At 39.6% G+C, this 17,517-nt stretch overlaps 1 protein-coding gene across 1 annotated transcript in view; it reads right to left on the bottom strand.

Moving 5' to 3' along the window:
• Window positions 1-15,961, bottom strand: part of UBE3C (ubiquitin protein ligase E3C) — a 70,133-nt gene extending 54,172 nt beyond the window's left edge. The window contains exons 1-5 of the mRNA XM_010394860.3: window positions 15,607-15,961; window positions 5,195-5,248; window positions 2,405-2,479; window positions 1,608-1,754; window positions 818-933 (exon numbers count right to left, since the gene is read on the bottom strand). Coding sequence (XP_010393162.1) covers window positions 818-933; window positions 1,608-1,754; window positions 2,405-2,479; window positions 5,195-5,248; window positions 15,607-15,672 — 458 coding nt within the window. The 5' untranslated portion in view covers window positions 15,673-15,961. The remainder of the gene's footprint in view (window positions 1-817; window positions 934-1,607; window positions 1,755-2,404; window positions 2,480-5,194; window positions 5,249-15,606) is intronic.
• Window positions 15,962-17,517: the final 1,556 nt, after the last annotated feature.

The following is a 17,517-nucleotide window of genomic DNA, read 5'->3' as shown; positions in this document are numbered from 1 at the left end:
TTTTAGTGCTAGATGTGTATGGGCTGACCTGCCCTAACAATGTGCTTTCTTCCCCATCCATATTAAGAGCTGCGTTTACAAAAAGACAATTTCCACTGTAGTGAGAATGTACAATTCAATGCAGTGACACCACAGCTGTGTCCCACTGCACACAAGGACTTTAAAGCCCACCACTCAAGTCTTCTCTAGTATCTGGCTTTAAAGCTCTGCAGAGGGTCACCAATCCTTATTATTGATAAGAACAAATAAGTTTTCTAATAATAGAATAACAATAGCTGCCAGATATTCAAGTCACCTTAACAGATTTACCTTCCTGTGATCCTCCCACTACGAATAATAAATTTAATGCTGAAGCCAATAATGCAACTGCTTAATATGCTTTAAGTTCAAAATAAAGAGTGAGGAAGGGCATAATAAATTATATTACTTTTGAAACAACATCTATCCAAAGCATATCCTTGGAACATTAGATGTTGTTATAAGAAGTAGACTAAACACTATCAATTCCCAAGAAAACCTGGTTTCCACAAATATTGCGAATGATGTCACTATACAAAACCAGTTAAGAACATACTCAGGCCTATCCTAGGAGAGCATCCCTTAAGCACATGTTGAACTTGAAAGTCAACAGATCTTAAGAACATTCCACTGTTGTACATAGGAACAGGTATCCTATACCACAGCCTACATATATTTAATATAAATAGTCCTCTACATAAAATAAATGTACATTTAATACTTCCCTTGCTGCAAAAAGAAACAAACAAGTGCCCAACATAATTTCTGAATACTTTTTACATAGAAAAAAAGAACTTACCTGCAACACAGCCCCAACAGTCTTTTTATTTGGAATAAGCAAGTAAGTCTGTCTGGACCATCCAATTGCTTGACAAACTGAGAACTCTGTTTAATTAAATTCTGACACATCCATACCTGCAACAAGATACACAAAAGTTTACAGGTTATAATGAGAAGTTCTATCATCTATGGCAACTCAGTAATATTTCAGTGCTGTTGTGGAAACCTTTGGAGGACTTACAAAACACAAACTCAGACCGAATCATGTTCAGTTGGAAAAAAAAAAAATTGTCACACTACATAAACTACACAAGCACTAGTACTAAACTTTCAAAGTTAAGACAGAGTTACACCATCTGGTAATTTTTTGTTTTTAAATAGCCATAATTCTTTAACATCCATTATTAACAGCCACTATGAATCACACTTACTCACACATTCGGGAAACTGGCAGTGACTTTTGCAATTGATATGCCAGCAATATTGAACAGTGAGAAAAAAAATATCACCCAAACACCTTGGGAATGACCAGGAGGCCAAGTAGAAATATTGTCTAAAAATTAAAATTCTAATAGAAGTGTATTATTTTTTAAACCTTACTGTGAATAATACATGTAGGATTTTTCAGGGCTTCCTTTCACATACTATGTATGTGTGTGGGCACACGTACTTGTAAAATCTAATTTTTAGTTATTGTGACTAAATGAAGAACAGTGGAGTACACTGAAAAGTGCACTTTCAAGTGAAAGACTACTTTATAAGTGCATGAAATGCAAGTGCTATGGATCAAAGTAAGTAACAGGACTCACCAAACGCTTTGAATCCTCATTCTGTCTATAGAAGAAGAGTAACTGGCGAACTAGAAGAGTCAAATTTGCTCCATTAGCAGTGGAGAAGGTTCCTCCAGACTGGGCCAAATTAGCACAGTGATCAAATTCACTTCTTTGGATAGAGTACTTAAAAATAAAACATGCATCAATATATCAGTAATGGTTATGATTTAAAACAGAGGTGCAAAATTTCAGTTTTCATCCAGCAAGGTTGCAAAGTAGTAAAACAGATACAACATATATTTGTCAAGAGATCAAAATATACACAATATCATAGTTGAAGCCGTAACTCCATTCTGTACCTCAGAAAGTACAGTTTCAACAAATCTGTTGCTTATCAAGAATATCACATCAAACATTTTAGTCTAGTTTACTCAAATTAACAAATTTAAACAAAGCTCTTTCTTAGAAGAATCTACCCAACAGCAACTTAGAACAACTTTTTGACTCAAACTACCACCTTAGCCATACTGTAAAAAAAATTAAAAGCTCCACTGGTGTGTCAAAGTTTTTAATACCTAATGTTTTTTATCCAATTTTTCAGCTAAAAAAATCACTGTGTGATCCCACTGAGGTCCAGTCACATCATTGCTTTGCAGAACATAGATCTGTTTACTAAAATACTGAGTTTGAAATGAAAATGCCAAGAGGGAAAAAAGAACTTCCACTTTCTTAAATACTCAAAACGATTTTTCAATGAAATTATTTATGACTAGAAAGTCTCATTTTCTGCAAAATTGTTTAGCATCTTTCTAACTAAATAAACAGGTACTGACTTGGTGTTTTCTGTCTCTGTACCCTCTTACAAACGACTGGATTATTATTGCATTTTTCAGCCTCCGCCTTTCTTCCTGTAAAACAAAGCAAGAAAATTGAAATCAACACCATAGGACTGACTTTAATTTCCACCATTTTATTAAATGTATTTGTATTCAAAATTTTATGGGTTTTGAATGAATTAATGTGTTTTTAATGAAAATTAAACAATAATCATTAGTAAAATAAATTAATGCTTGAATCCAATACACATAGATCAGTGAGAATGCTTTTTGGTTTTAAGCACAAATTTATGATCAGATATTGCAAAAGGATCTTTAATACTCAGTGAGTATATAATACTACAGAAATCAACATAAACTTTATTACTTTGCATCACTTTATTATTAATGCATTTTATTAGACAAAGTTTTAATACTATGTTGAAAAATGCTGAAGCATTCACCAAATTCAATTACATCATTCCTCTTTCTGCATACAGCAGCAAACACTGAGGACCCACTTATTTGTTTTCATTGAAATAATACAAAAGCATTATGATGCTGCCACAGTTTAGATGTTGGGACAACAATTTTTAAAAATCAGTTATTTGGAGACAGTATTTCTGTCAAAAGGAAAATTAGGCCTAAAGCTCATTGTGGCCCAGGAGCACAACATGGAAATTAATAAAAATTCTTAGTCTCTTCTCCAAACCAGACATATCTAGTGAGTCCTTTTATGACATCTTCCTCAGTAGGTAGATCCTTTACAATGGCTCTGAAGAACTGAACACCAGCTTGCTTGAGATGCTATGGAAAGAGCTCTTGGAGGGTTCCCTGACAACACCCTCAGCATATCCCATTACAATAAATATCTACGGGAAGTAGCTACTGTAGTTATGTTTCTAACAATGTCCATATGGTTTCTTAGGGAATAAAAGAGGGAAATAAAGAGTTGTTCATGAACCTAGAGCTGCAGAGCAGTGATTGACGGAAAAGTACAAGGATCAAGAAGCCTGCTTTAAAAAGAGAAATTTCAACCTAATCAATCCTTAAACTACAACGAAACTATAATTCTGAGAGTCACCAGGCAAAACAAAACACCTAATGTTTTCATTAATTTAATTTAAATACTTTTAGGAAAGTTCACATAAACTTTCAATTCACAAAATCTTGATTTCTAATTTATTGTCCTATAAAGACACATCCAATTCAAAAACACAACCTCACAACCTGAACTGACCAGAGAGATCACCAGACAAAACTGCTATTCAAGGCCTATTTTATTTTTCTTGGAAAACCCTGGTTCTTAAAGCAACTTCTCTGAATAAACAGACTCTTGAAGACTCTAATTACCTCTAAAGGATGGACCAAAATCAAAATTTTGATAGGCCAAAGGGTATTTTTCTCTCCAAAGTATTGACAGTACAAGTGCAATCAGGATAGAGTTTCAGAGAGGTGGTGTCTCCTCATCAGCATAATGTAAGGCTCAACTAAAACACAGATAAGTTCTCCTTCTCTTTAGGTACTGGTTTTATCTCAGAACACATAATTGTCAATTAGAGACCCGTAATTGCAAAGGTTTTAAGTCTGAGGTCACTGCTAAGACTCTGCTACAGTCAGTTTTTTAAAAGCCATAGCTGATTTTATTCTCAGAGGAGCCATTCATTTTGTGAAAATGTGCTCAATGCCACAGCAAATCATTGTGTGCACATGTGTACATGCACTGGGATGAGTGTATGGCTCTGCATCAGCTTTGCAAAGGACAGAGCCAAGCAACTGAGTGAGTTTATGAACCACAAAGAAGAATTTTTACATATGTTGCTCAATACTCACTGATCATAAATCTGATTCATAACGTGGAATTCTGAACTAATGGGTGAAATCCTGGTACTTTCATACTTGAACCTGGTCCATAACTACACATCCACGTTGGAAAGAAAAAAAAGCAGTAACTGTCCACAGAAACTGAAGAGCCACTGCAGAACTTGTGCTTAATCTAGCATGGGTCAAACACACCTTTAAGGGCCAAAGAGCTGTTTTCTTCCTGAGCATGAAACCTGAATAGTTACACTTTTTAAACAGTATTTAACACCAAAATGTTTTCAACTTGTATCAGAGGGGTGGGGGAAAAATGACAAAATTAACATATTCACTCAAATTCCTTTCAATGCCTATTCCACCTTTGCATTATTCCAGACTGAATTATCCAGAGCAGTAAGCCTTCATCATAAACCAGTATTAAGGCTGCTTAAAGCTTCACACATCAGCTTCTCACTGCTCCTTAATTATCAGGTGATTTCAAAGCACTTGAGCACTTTTCAAAGTATTCAAGAATCACTGTTCTGATTTTATGTTCACAGAACGGAGGCACACACTGGGGAAGTGAAGTACTAAAGGTCAGCCAAGAAACCATAGCAGAACCAGGAGCAAAAGAAAGTTTGCTGAGACCAACCCATAGTAACAGACTACGGACAAGGTAAAATTTGCAATTTACTAGCCAAATCCCTATCTTTTCTCAACAAAGACTAGATCCAATAAACACCAAAATAAAAGGGAAAATTCCCTTTGCACCCAGTGCATGCTTATCTTCTTTTGAGATTAAAAGCACTCATAAGAAACATCTTAAAGCACTCAAACTGTTTTGCCAATTAAAACATACTTTATACAGAACTTGCAAACTGAAAGAAAACTAAAGAAAAAACTGAAACTGAAAGAACTAAGTACAACTGCAGCAGAAGTACTTCACCCTGTAAATGTTAGACCAAAGAAAAATCCAGTGGGCAGACAAACGCTTACAGGCTACTTTACCTCTCGTTTTCTCCTTTCTTCCTGAGTACGATGAAGGAGAGAAGCCTTTTCTTCCTACAAGACACAAATAAAGATACTACTGCATTTTCATTCAAACGTGCTTCAACTGTGTTCAGGATATTTAATGCAAACTTCACTTTAGGGATTTCTTGGAACGCATAACATGTAAAATATAGAGAAAAGCAGCTGCTAATGATTTTCTGAACTCACAAACACAGGACTTGCAGCCCTCCCAAAAGAACAGTGATGGAAGGAAGTTATGTCCCTACGAAAAGAGACAGGCAAAGAGCAGCAAACTCTACTGATCTCTGTCCATGTTTGTGTTCTCAGCATCCCAGTTACCCTAGCAAACATCACCCATTTACAAATGGCAGAGCTGGAGCACAATAAGGTCCCAGACACCAGATCATACCAGAAGTCTGAGTGTTTTCCTTGCCTACAGGGTACATAAATCCCTGGCCCAGGTGCATACAGCAAGCTGTGGCACATTCAGAGCAATCACATCCTGTTCCAAAGCCCCATGCTTTTGTCTAACTTACAAAAAAAGCATTAAGCTCTTATATTTACTTATCCTTTTTCTCAAAACTTGTCCAGAAAAGATGTCAAGAGAGTCATAGCATAAATGGCAGGAATTTTTTCTTTTGAAATTTTGAACTCTTCACCCAAATTAAGACTACACACCAAAACTTTCAGGACAGTGATCTCACCAATAGAGAAAAAAAAAAGAATACTGAAGTATTCATGAGGCCTCAAAACCCAGTATTATTACAACAGAAAAACAGAAAAACTCTTATATGAGTACTCATAGACTACAATATATAAACAAAGCTTTATGTGCAAGAGTCTCTTACTGGGTGGTTCTGGGTAATTTCCAAGGAAATATACAAAACAACTCAATTTTGATGCACAGTATTCAGTTCCCACCGTAGGCAACAGGAGATGAAAGCACCCTGGCACCTTCCCAAATTCAGCCTAAAACACACAGCAGATTTAAGGAAACTATTTTCATTTTCTGACACTACAACACATATGACAATTTCATTTTTTTCCTATGCCCCCCATTAGCCTAGAGAAGTTAAGAAATTAAAAAACACTCAAACTAAAAATTTATTGTATTTTAATACAGAAAAATCAATTTAAAGTTGGCAAACAAATGTTTATAGAATATTTAACTACAGCTGAAACAACTGTGCTGGAATACTTTCAATGTCTATCAGCAGATACAAAAAATGAGAGCAAAACTCTTCTGCATTTCTTTTTTGATGATACAGAGGAATCAAAGTCATGATTCTCTTAGTTTCTTTAGGACAGAAAATACTCTAACACAGACCACCAAGAGAGTGAAAAATAAAAAAAATCCCACAAGAAGGTTAACCATCATTCCTCTAAAGACAGCATTTATGGCCAAAGACACCACTAACTACAGCTACTGCCCTCTAAAGACAGGGTTTGTTCCATGTGTTAAACACAGTATAAACAAAAGTAAGGAAATCCATACATACGGATGATATATCTCAACTCAAGCAGTACAGAAATGCACACACAAAGACAAAACAAGGTACTAAATTAATAACCAACAAATGGCTTAAAGTTTCAGGACTTTTTCAACAGCTGATACCTAATGCATTAAAGAAGTTGGTGAAATGTCCCTATTTAGAAGTGATCATTCTGCAGGCAGCACTATGTAAAGTGCATTTTTGCTTAGAAACAACGTTTTTTAATTTGTTGTTACACTTCCGAAAGAATTGAAAGAAAAAGCAGAACATATAGAAAAGGAAAAACACATTGCTATGTGAGAGAAGAGAATGGTATGAAAAACCACAAACACCGTAAATACAAATGATCAGTAGATAAAGGAAAGTAAACGGCCAGAGGGTTTATCAAAAACAAACCATTTAAAATCATTTGAAGAGAGAGGAAGATATATCAGGGCAGTGGATCCTCACTTAGTGTATCACCAGCCTTTCACTGATGAGGAACTGGGTCTCTTTGTGGCAAGCACTCTTTAAACCAATCCACTCTTTAACAAAAGTTAGGTTTTTAGTCAGCCACACACTTGCTTTGAGTACTTGTAAAGAAAAACGCCAACTTGTTAAAGTATAAATTAAACAAAACAGAAGAACTGTCCTAAGGCAATAAAATATTCAGGTAAGTACATCCCACCTTTAAAGAATTATTATGGGTAAAATAATACTGTTACTCACGTTCACAAGATATACACAGATCATAACTATGACTAAAGAACATATTTAAATTAAATTCCAAAAAAAAAAAAATCACCTTAAGAATTATTAAACGAAGCTGGAATACACTGTCTCTTCAGAAATTAAAAAGTAACAGTATATGTGCAAAATAAAACAAACATGCAATAAGAAAGAGATGAAAAGAACCATGAAATAACCTTCACCTACAAAGGGGATTCTAACAAAATCATTTCTTAAAGAGACGTAACAGCAGTCACCTCTGAAATCCTCCCTGAATCGCCCCTTAACAGCCAGCACTGTGAAAAGAAGCCAAACTCAGTGTTCTGTGGCTGGCTGTGAACGACAACAGTGTTACTCAAGTAACACACATTTGACAACTCCCACCCAGACTCTCCGGACTGCTGCCAGCGACAGCCACTGTTCCAGCGCCTCTTCCTGCTGCCGACAGCCAGAGCTCCTCACAGTAGGAGATGGCCCCAGGAGCTCCCAAAGATCACACCTGGCTCACTCCTACTCCCCACCTTGCCTTGATCCTGTGGTGATCATGCCACCGTCCTTCTTCACCTGCCAGACAGGCACACGTCCGGTATTGAGTCTTCCTCTCAAGGTAGGCAGGCAGACCAGGTAGGGAGACGGAAGCATGAACATGGCTCTGTCCACCCTAACTCAAAAGAGTGAAAAGCCATTCCCTGAATCACAGTTCTGACTTTTTATGATGTAGTCTTCTTCCTTCAGGAGCTTGCCTTCCCAAGCGCAGAACAGGGAATACACTGTCTGTGAGTTTTCATGCCACGTAGGACACATCTGGCAGTCCCTTCCTGCCTCATGCTTTCTCCAACAGAGAAACCACAACCAACCTCCTGCTCTACCATGCAAGCTGCAGCACCATGAAAAACCCAACTTGAGAAGTTTTCTGTGAGGCACGGCACAAAGAAACAAGAAAGCAGAGAAAGCTTGTATGACAGCAAAACACAATGCAACATTACAGACGATGACTCAAAGGGTAAGACAGAAGGAGGAAAGAGGTGAAAACAGGGAAGCAGATGGAGGACAGCATACAGAAAGGAAAACTTGTGACTGCCACCAAAGAAATGTTGAGTAACATTTGAAATGTTAATTTGTACACGGGCATAAAACTGCTAGGTACTGTACTATTCACAGCAAAGTTCCAAGTGGCACCACTGCTGAAAGGGAGCAGCTGATGAGAGCAGCCACATCTGACAGTGGAATAATGTCAACACCACTGCTTCAAAAACACCAGTTCAATCCATAATGAAAAAAAATTGAATTAAAATTGTTTTCTTATCCTTGTTTTGTTGCAATAAACTTTCTGCTTCCAAAAGTATGTTTGCAGAACTCCTAGCTTTCACATATCCTAGACAAAGACTGAATAAGGTACACAAATATAGAAATTATTATTCTTTTCCTTCTGCATTTGAACACTTCGTCTTCAGAGAAATAAACTTTCAGCCCTCTTGGCTCAAAATGCAAATTCAGAAAAGCAAAATGTATACATAACTAAATCCTTTTCAACACTTCTAATATCTGTTGACTCTTAAAATTTGAAATTGAACACTCCTGGACAGCTATGTTAATCAAGCCATCTTATAGCAAATAAATGTAAAACCTAAATATGCCAGATGCAAAGATGAAATGGAATAATTATTTTCAGGTACTAGCTAAACACTGATTACAGTTTTTAAAAATATTAATAATAACACACTGAAGCCAAAAAATTAATATTATTAATAAATGTTTGATGCTTATTTATAAAGAAAGAGGGTTTATTTTGGCTAGTAGCTGAGAATGCTTTGTATTTCACATTAGAAGAGGTCATGCCAAGTACAAGGCACGACTTTTTATGAAATTTTCTTTAAAAAACAAGTCAGCACTTGATCTTTTTAATTTTTGTGGACAATAATAAAAACTTGTATGGTTTTCATCTATAAAATCCAGGAACTTGAATCTTTTTTTCTTTCCTTAAAATGAGGAACATGACTTTAGAGCTGAATTTAACTTGAACCACATAAAAATCAGTAACAACTCCTAAAACAAATGAAGTGACCTAAGCAATTTATAGAATAAAATTCCTTTCAACACAAGCATTCAGTAACTCCAGCAAATAAATGGAAAATTTTCTAACATGAATTTTTATAGAACAAATGTGGACACTGGGAGATGCCCCCCACCTTCTGAACAATGTTTCTATTTTCCAACATTATTTTAGACAAGGTGAACTCCAACTGGGTTTTTTTAATATGAATAGTAAAAGAAATTTGCATTTTTAAAGGCTTACAATGTCTTGAACTGAACCTCAACAACTTAAATTCCATTGAACATGTCTGAGTATGTTCAGCAGCTTGAAATATTCTGCTTTTAACCAGTTTGTGACTCTTCCTTATAATGATGCAAATAATCAGAAGTATGTTTACAAGTAGAGCAGACCATCTTGCAGAAGGTAGTTTGAACTATGCCCAGGAGGAGGCATTTGGCCCAGGAAAGCCTGGCCTCACCAAAGCCAATGCCACAGTGCTTGCTAGAAAACACCTCAGCATTTTAGCTGAAATTTACTGTGGGAGGTAGGGAGGATCTGGAACCTCTTCTATCACGGGAACCTCTTCTATCACGGTACCACAAAGCTACACACAGTGGAACAAGGATTTGATCAGAGGCTCTAGAGGCCAAATGAAATGCAAGAAAGTTGCTTTTACATTTATGCTCAGTTTGCCCCTATTATGATTTTTAAGAGGTTTATTGTACACAAAGCTGTAGTTGAGCGATTTCTAGGGGAAGGCATCCCTGCCCACGGCAAGGCAGTTAGAAGGAGGTAATCTTTAACATCCCTTCCAACCCGAACCATTCCATGATTCATCATTTTCTCAGGAACAAGCGGGGAAAATGTGTTTATAAAAGCAGAAGTTTTTGTTCTGAATCTGAAAAAATAGCACATAAGTGAAAATAACAGCATAATCACTGCTGCTGTCAGCTAACTACAACTCCATCTTTTGCAGCTAGCTTTCAAATGAGGAGAATTTCAAATGTTACAGAAATAGGAAAAAAATGCCCATGAATCTAGTATGCATCAACCGTGTAGTTTCCTACCAACAGGCAGTCATTATTTTACAACATGATGGTCTCCTCATACTTCCACGCCACAGATCTGAAATTCCAAGAGTATTTCAAGACTTAGGCTGTGACACTGCAAGATTCTGATTAAAACACAGCTCTGACTCAGAATGAGGAAGGTACCAGCACACAGATCTACGCCATGTGCCTTACAGGACAAAGGTCTTACGGACCAAAGCACTGCAATGTCTTCCCACCATTCAAAAATAAACACTGAATTTAGAATTCTAATCTAGAAAACCTGTACTATAAATCCTTAGTAACATTTCACTGCATTGTCACACGGTATAGGTTCAAATAAGTTGTAATAACAGAGAAATTATTCCTTCCTAAAATTTTTACCTATTTTCCTCAATCAATCAGTAAGAGAGAAACAAAACCATTTTTAAACTGTCCCATCAATGTTTATATCCTACAGACATCTGTCAAGATAGCCTTGGCAGATCTCTCCATACACTGGCAATCTTACAGTTTCTTACAGCTTCTATAACTTTTATTCCACAAGAAGTTATTTCACGTGTAAAATACAGACAACAAAGAGCAAACAAGGTGCTTCTGGAGTTCTACCTCTGCACTTCAGCTGAAAGCAGGGGTAAATATATCCAAGAATCTGATGTTTAATGTCATGCTACTAATTTAAGAAAGTACATCAGTAACTACTTAATTAAAATATAAACAAACTTCATAAATTGAAGATCTCTGATAATTAAAAATGTCCATATTAAATTACTGAGACATTTTAAAATACAGATGGAGTCATCAGTATTTGCTCATTAGTAAGCTTTCATGTCTTCCACAAAAAAAGCTAAAGATCAAAAAGAACCCCAAACTCAATGAAGCTGTTCTCACTTTCACTTTCATGACAGTGCTAACGCATCTGTACTACAAATTCTGAAAAAGGAGCGGGTTTTTAAAATCATCTCATAATAGGTTGTAATTTTAAAATACTCTATTTTGTTGGGATTTATAAAAGCACGGTTTAGATATCTTAAGTGATACTGTACATTTGACTTAATATTCTTTTAACTATTTTACCTGTTAAGACTTCCAAGGTTTCATTCATAATTAAACAATGTGGAGCTACAGAGCCCCTTGTTCCTCTCAGCACTGGCCTGGGGACCCCCTGCATGGATGTACTAAATCATTGCTACCTCAGATTTTTCTTAATACTAATGAATTTAATGAAGTAACACTAGGCCTGACTGTCCCAAATCAGGCTGACATGGCTAAACCAATTTTGTGCTGTGTTCAACCTCATGCTAAAATCAGTGAAAGCTGCCAGCTGCCCCCAGAAGGCTTGGTGACACTCCACCTAGCAGAAATATGTTCACTGCACGGGACACAGGGAAGCACCCAGGTGAAGGACCATCTGCTTCAGTCCCCTGCACAGTTGGGTTGGGTGAGGCCAATCTGAGCTGCACCCCAAGCCAACTCTTCCTGCACAGCTCTGCATTTCCTGCCTAACACACCAGACTCTCTGCAGCCCCAGCCTTTCAGACAACAATTACTGTCCTGTACAAAATGTCCATGAGCAATTAAAGACGTTCCTGTATTGAACTCCAATAACAGCATTCATTTTTGGAGGCTACTTTACTTCAGAAGCACAAAAATACGGTTTGCCAGTTACAATTAAACTAAATTTGAGAATTTCTTTTTAACAGCCTCATGAAGTAAGGAACCATGTTTTAAAGGAGACGATAAGCTACCCTGAAAATAAAAATAAATAAAACCCGCTAAAACTTGCTTATCACATTGTAAATAAAACCCTGTATCTACACCCTCAAACACATACACAACAGTTCAAATAGTCCAGATGAATCAGCAGATTCTTGAAAGTAGGTATGGAAAGAAAAGTCCAGACACTGACAGTACCACCTACATTTTTACACTTATGTACAATGCAATATTATAATGTTACAATAATATTCTGAAAGGATCAGTCACTGAGGTAGTAATTTTGAGAACATTAAATTGCAAGCCAGGACTAGAACAAAAACAAGTGATACTTAAAAACTACTTTTTTTTTGTCAAAAGATACAGGTGGATTGAAGTGCCTCTCCAGAGCATCCACAATTCAGACCATAACACACCTAAATATAAGATGCAAACCATGCAAAAACAGACCTGAAGCTGTTTTTGTAATTCAAAAATGCCATACAAGCTAGTGACGAGAAGGCACACTAGATTCAGTACCTAACTGCCACAATTACGCAAGTCCCCAATTATACTTCTATCATTGTGCTTCTACTGATAGAACTTAATGAAATCAGCCCCTTGTGAGGCCTAGGGGAACACTACAGACACACATCGCAGTGCCAGACAGGTGTCAACACATGTGAGCCATGACCAACACACTTACTGTTTGCAGCTGCAGTTCCACCAGCAAAACCACACTTCTAACAGTGCTGCTGATCACTATTTTGGTGTAGCTGTACTCACATCAGGCTCCGCTGGCACCTTGAACACTGACTGGCTCCTCCAACAGGCATCCCCGTGTCCATACGGGGAGGTTTTGCCATTGCTCTCTGCAGTGGTGCAACCACGTTTGGGGAACTCCCCCAAAGTGGGTACAGAGCTATTCTTAGCACTACGCAGCCTGCATGGCCCCAGTATTTCTGAGTTGTGCCTTCTTCCACCAAAGGAATTACAGCAGGCAGCACTAAGTATACAGCTAGCTGATGCCTTGATGGGGCTACCTGAAAACAGAGGCTAGACAAAATTAAGAGGATAAAAGCAGGTATTTATTGGAGGGCCTCCAAGGTACACTTTGGGCAGTCAAAAACCTTCAGAAAGGCTATACCCAAAATGGACGACTGGATCAAGGGTTTTCATACTTTTACAAGTTTGGTCCATTTGCATATCGGGGTTAATTCTCCAGTTACGATTTCAGGTAATGAAGTCATTACCCCAAGTCTGTTGCCCCCTTTAGAGGCTTTGTTTACATATTTCAGGGCCTGGGACAGTAAGGTGTCCTTGAAGTTCAGGCCTAGAGAGGATTTGTTTTGTCTGACCAGAATGGGAGAACAGTAACTAACAGGCTATATGGATTCTTAGAGTTACACACTAAAGCATTACAGGATATGAAAAATATAAAAGATAAAATCCTAAGGCATCAAGCATGGCAGAGATACACCACTGGATCTTTCTAAAATTAATACACCATTTGGAAGGGGAAGGGCATTTGTCAAAAAATGAGGTTTTTTAGTAAGTGTACCAAAAGCTGAAAGGAAATGATTTACAGTTCAGTCTTCTGTAAAAATGAAGCCTATAGGTATGAGAAACATGATCCCAAGGAGCCTATGATGTGAAATAATGAGAAACTCGGGGAACCCACATAAACAGTTCCCACACCAATCTCTGTTGTATGTTTCCACAGAAGTTCAGGTAAACTGCATTTAGAAGTAGTTTTTAGTACTGTTTAAATAAATTCTTTCGTCAGTACCGCACACAGTTTCTGAAAATATGCAGCTATTTCAAGGACACTCTAGGATGTCTATATAACCGCGATGCCCAAAGCTGCATGTAACTGATTTGCACTGATGCAGCACAAGCACTTTGGTGAACCAATGTAAAATCATGAAATCTGTGCACCAGTCAGTATCAATCTCATCATGAAACACAACCTCTACTGCACAGAGTGAAGGTTATGCATCAATTTCAGCTTCCGGCCCTTTGTATGCTAGTATTTGCCCTTGGAAATTTATGCCTGCATAACATTAATAAATTTGTCCCATATAATTAAAATAGACATAATTCTGATACATTTTCATTATTTGCTAAGTGTAAAAGAATATTTTATGACAGTTGTTTACTTCTGTAGAAGGCAACATGTTCAGCAAGAAGCACTATGACCAAGTCAGGGTCAAAAGTTGCTAAGTACCTGAAGTGTACAGCTCAGGACCAGGGCATGTTCTGCCAATTCCTACTTAAGCTGGGGAGTATTTATGGCATTTTGACTCATGTAATGCCAGTTTATGTAGCCTAATGAATAGAAATGTAGTAAGATAAACAGAAGATGACTCAGAGGAAAAGCTGCATAATCTAAACACAGTTCTGAACACAATCTCTTCATATTAAGTCAATACGTCAAAATGCAAACTTCACTGTGCTTTTAGTATCACAAACTGCAGCATTTTTGCTCATTTCTTCACTGTACTGCCAAACCTTAAAAGTTTCCAAGAACCAAACTTGCTTTTAGTGTACAGTAATAAAAACTTAAGACTTTTTTTTTTTTACTCAATTAAAATTCAAAAATACTAATGGAAACACTCATTAGCTTCCCACACAGCCATCTCCAATGACAAGAGGGAGACTCAGTATTTTCACGGTGAATTAAAGTAACTCCTACAGATCAGGCCACTTCTAAAAGCACTTAGTCCTTTCTGTCGTTCTTCCGAAGTCCTGTGCCCTTCAGTGCTCCACTAAACATTTGCTTACCCTGTCCAATCAGCAAGATCTGAATAAATCATTCTGCTTCTTTCCATCAATAAACACAAGGAGATCAAATAGTCTGGTACAGCTGACTATTAACTGCTACTCACCCTGCGCACAAATTGACTGAACCTAAACTTGACAGAGACCAACCCAGCAGTCCCGGCTCACGTGGATGAACCTCCCCCAGCAATTCGGGTTGTGTGAGGCTGTGTGTGTCCCACATCCCACCGGCGAAGCAGGTCCACGCCAGACATTCCCTCTGGAGGGAAATGACAGCAGGTCTCCGAGTCCTTCCCCCCTGGAAGATCTGGAGAACGACTGCTCGGGAGGTGCCACCGGCCACGACACCCGGGATCGATCGATCGCCTGCGGGAGGGACGAGCCAAGGAGATATTTCCTCGCTTCCCACAATTCTTACTACACTACAAGCCTGGGATGGTGTAGCCTGATTATACAAAAATAATAATAAGAGAGAGGCAGGGAGAGAGGAGATAAACACATCATCAGGAGGGGAGGGTTTTCCCCCTCTGTTAAACCTTAGTCATCGCTGCTCCCATTTCTGAAGGCCCGACGGTAAAAGCACCGATAACAGGGCGGGGGGCGGCGGAACCGACACAGACACAGGGACGGGCGGGCGCCGCTCCTTACCTTCCTACTCGCTCCTCCGAGGGACACCTTGGGCCTTGTTTTGAAATCCCCTTCAAAGCTGAACATGTTTACAGCTTATCCCATGGGGAGCGGGGCCCGGCCGGCCGGCAGGGCGAGCGGAGGGGCCGAACGAACCTCCCGGGCTGGCGCCCCGCGGCCCGCCCGCCCCCGCGAGGCTGCTCCCCCGTCCCCGCCTTCCCCGCGGCCTTCGCTATCCCGGTCGCCCCCTTCCTGACCGGCTGCGACGGCGGAGCGTAGTGGGAGGAGGGAGAAAGAGGAGGAGGGAGCGGAGGAGGGGGCACTGGGAGCGCTCCCGCCGGCCGCGCAGAGAAGATGGCGTCCGCCCGCCGCCCGCCGGGCGCGCTCCCGACACACGGCCGCGCCCGCCGCCCCGCCCCCGGGCCGCGCCGGCCCTCAGGGGCGCCGGCTGTCCTGGTTGTGGCTGTTCCACGGGAAACTTTCCCGCTCCGCTCTGCCCGGGAGCTGCCTGCGGGTGTGCAGGGGCGGCTGGAGCTGGACTGCGCTGTTGTGCCGCATCTGCCCAGGCGGGCTGTGCTGAGGGCGAGAACCGAGCTGAGGGTCCAGCCGGGCTTTGGCACAGGGCTGCCCTCCTCAGCGTTAGTGGACTGTGGGAGCACACTTGTTACACGCGCGCACACACACACACACATATAGATAATTCGTACTTTTAGTAGGATAAACATATTACAGAATAAACTAGGCTGAAAAAGACCTCTGAGATCACAGACTCAAACTTTAGACCAAACACCTCCGTCAACTAAGTGCAACATCGACTTAACTCTAGGAACGGTGACTCCACCTCCCTGGGAAGCCCATTCCAATGTTTACTCACCTTGTCCTGTGAAGAAATTCCTCCTGTTGTCAACCTGAACATCCTCTGGTGTAACTTCAGGCCAGTTCCTCTCGTCCTGTCACTGGGAGAAGAAACCGACCCGCACCTGGCTACACCCTCCTTTCACCGAGGGAGCGGTAAGGTCATCCCTGAGCCTCCTCTTCTCCAGGAAGAGAAGGACATGTGATGCACATTGCTCCATTGCAAAGACTTCGTCAGGATGAAGACTGAACACACCAGTACAGGCTTCTGTGTAGCCGTGACAAGACACACAGCCATGAAAACACACTCGAGAAGGTCCATGATAGAGGTGGGCTGGCCCCAACAGCTGATGAGGAGTGCAAAGAGAAAAAGGCTGTAATGTAAAAGCAGCAAAGAGAAAAAGGCTGCAATGTAAAAGCAGCAGACCCGAATGGTGAAATGACACCTGAGGCCGCTTTACATTTCTTAACTCATTCTCCATTTTTCAGTGTGGTGTCTGCATCCCTCCAGATACAGAGGTGGCACAAACAACAGCAATAGCAAAAAGCAGTTCTTCAGTCTGCAGCTCAAGGTGTTAAACAAATATAGGTGGCCAAATCCAGCTTTCATTCCCTTCAGTGGAAATTTGATTTCATGAGCTCTAACTCGTGAATTCTCACATCAGCCTATCACAACAAACAACTGGCAAGCACCCACGTCAGGAGAGGACGTATGAGCTTTGCAGCTGCTCATACCAAGAGCACAATGCTCTTTAACTGTTGTCAAGCTGACTGGCAAATGAAATATTTGTTGAGATTTCATTGGATTTGGATGATTCAGAAGAGTCTAAATTTCAAAATTTCAGACTTTTCATAAGGGAATGAGTGCTTGGCAAGAGTGAGCATTAGCCTGGCATTTCCCCAGATAACATAGTCTCAGTATAAGCAAGCCTGGTCTCCTTAAATACTGTTTACAAATGCAGATGGGGTTTAGGGTATTGTGAAATACCACATCAAATGTTTGTTCATAGTTTCAACACATTGCATTGCTGATGAAATATCCCACCACTCTGTATTGCAATGATAGTAAGTTTCTTC

Source organism: Corvus cornix, chromosome 2 (assembly GCF_000738735.6).
Source record: "Corvus cornix cornix isolate S_Up_H32 chromosome 2, ASM73873v5, whole genome shotgun sequence".
NCBI lineage: Eukaryota > Metazoa > Chordata > Aves > Passeriformes > Corvidae > Corvus > Corvus cornix.
The sequence above is the reverse complement of the archived record's forward strand: the minus strand, read 5'-3'. Positions and strand labels throughout refer to the sequence as shown.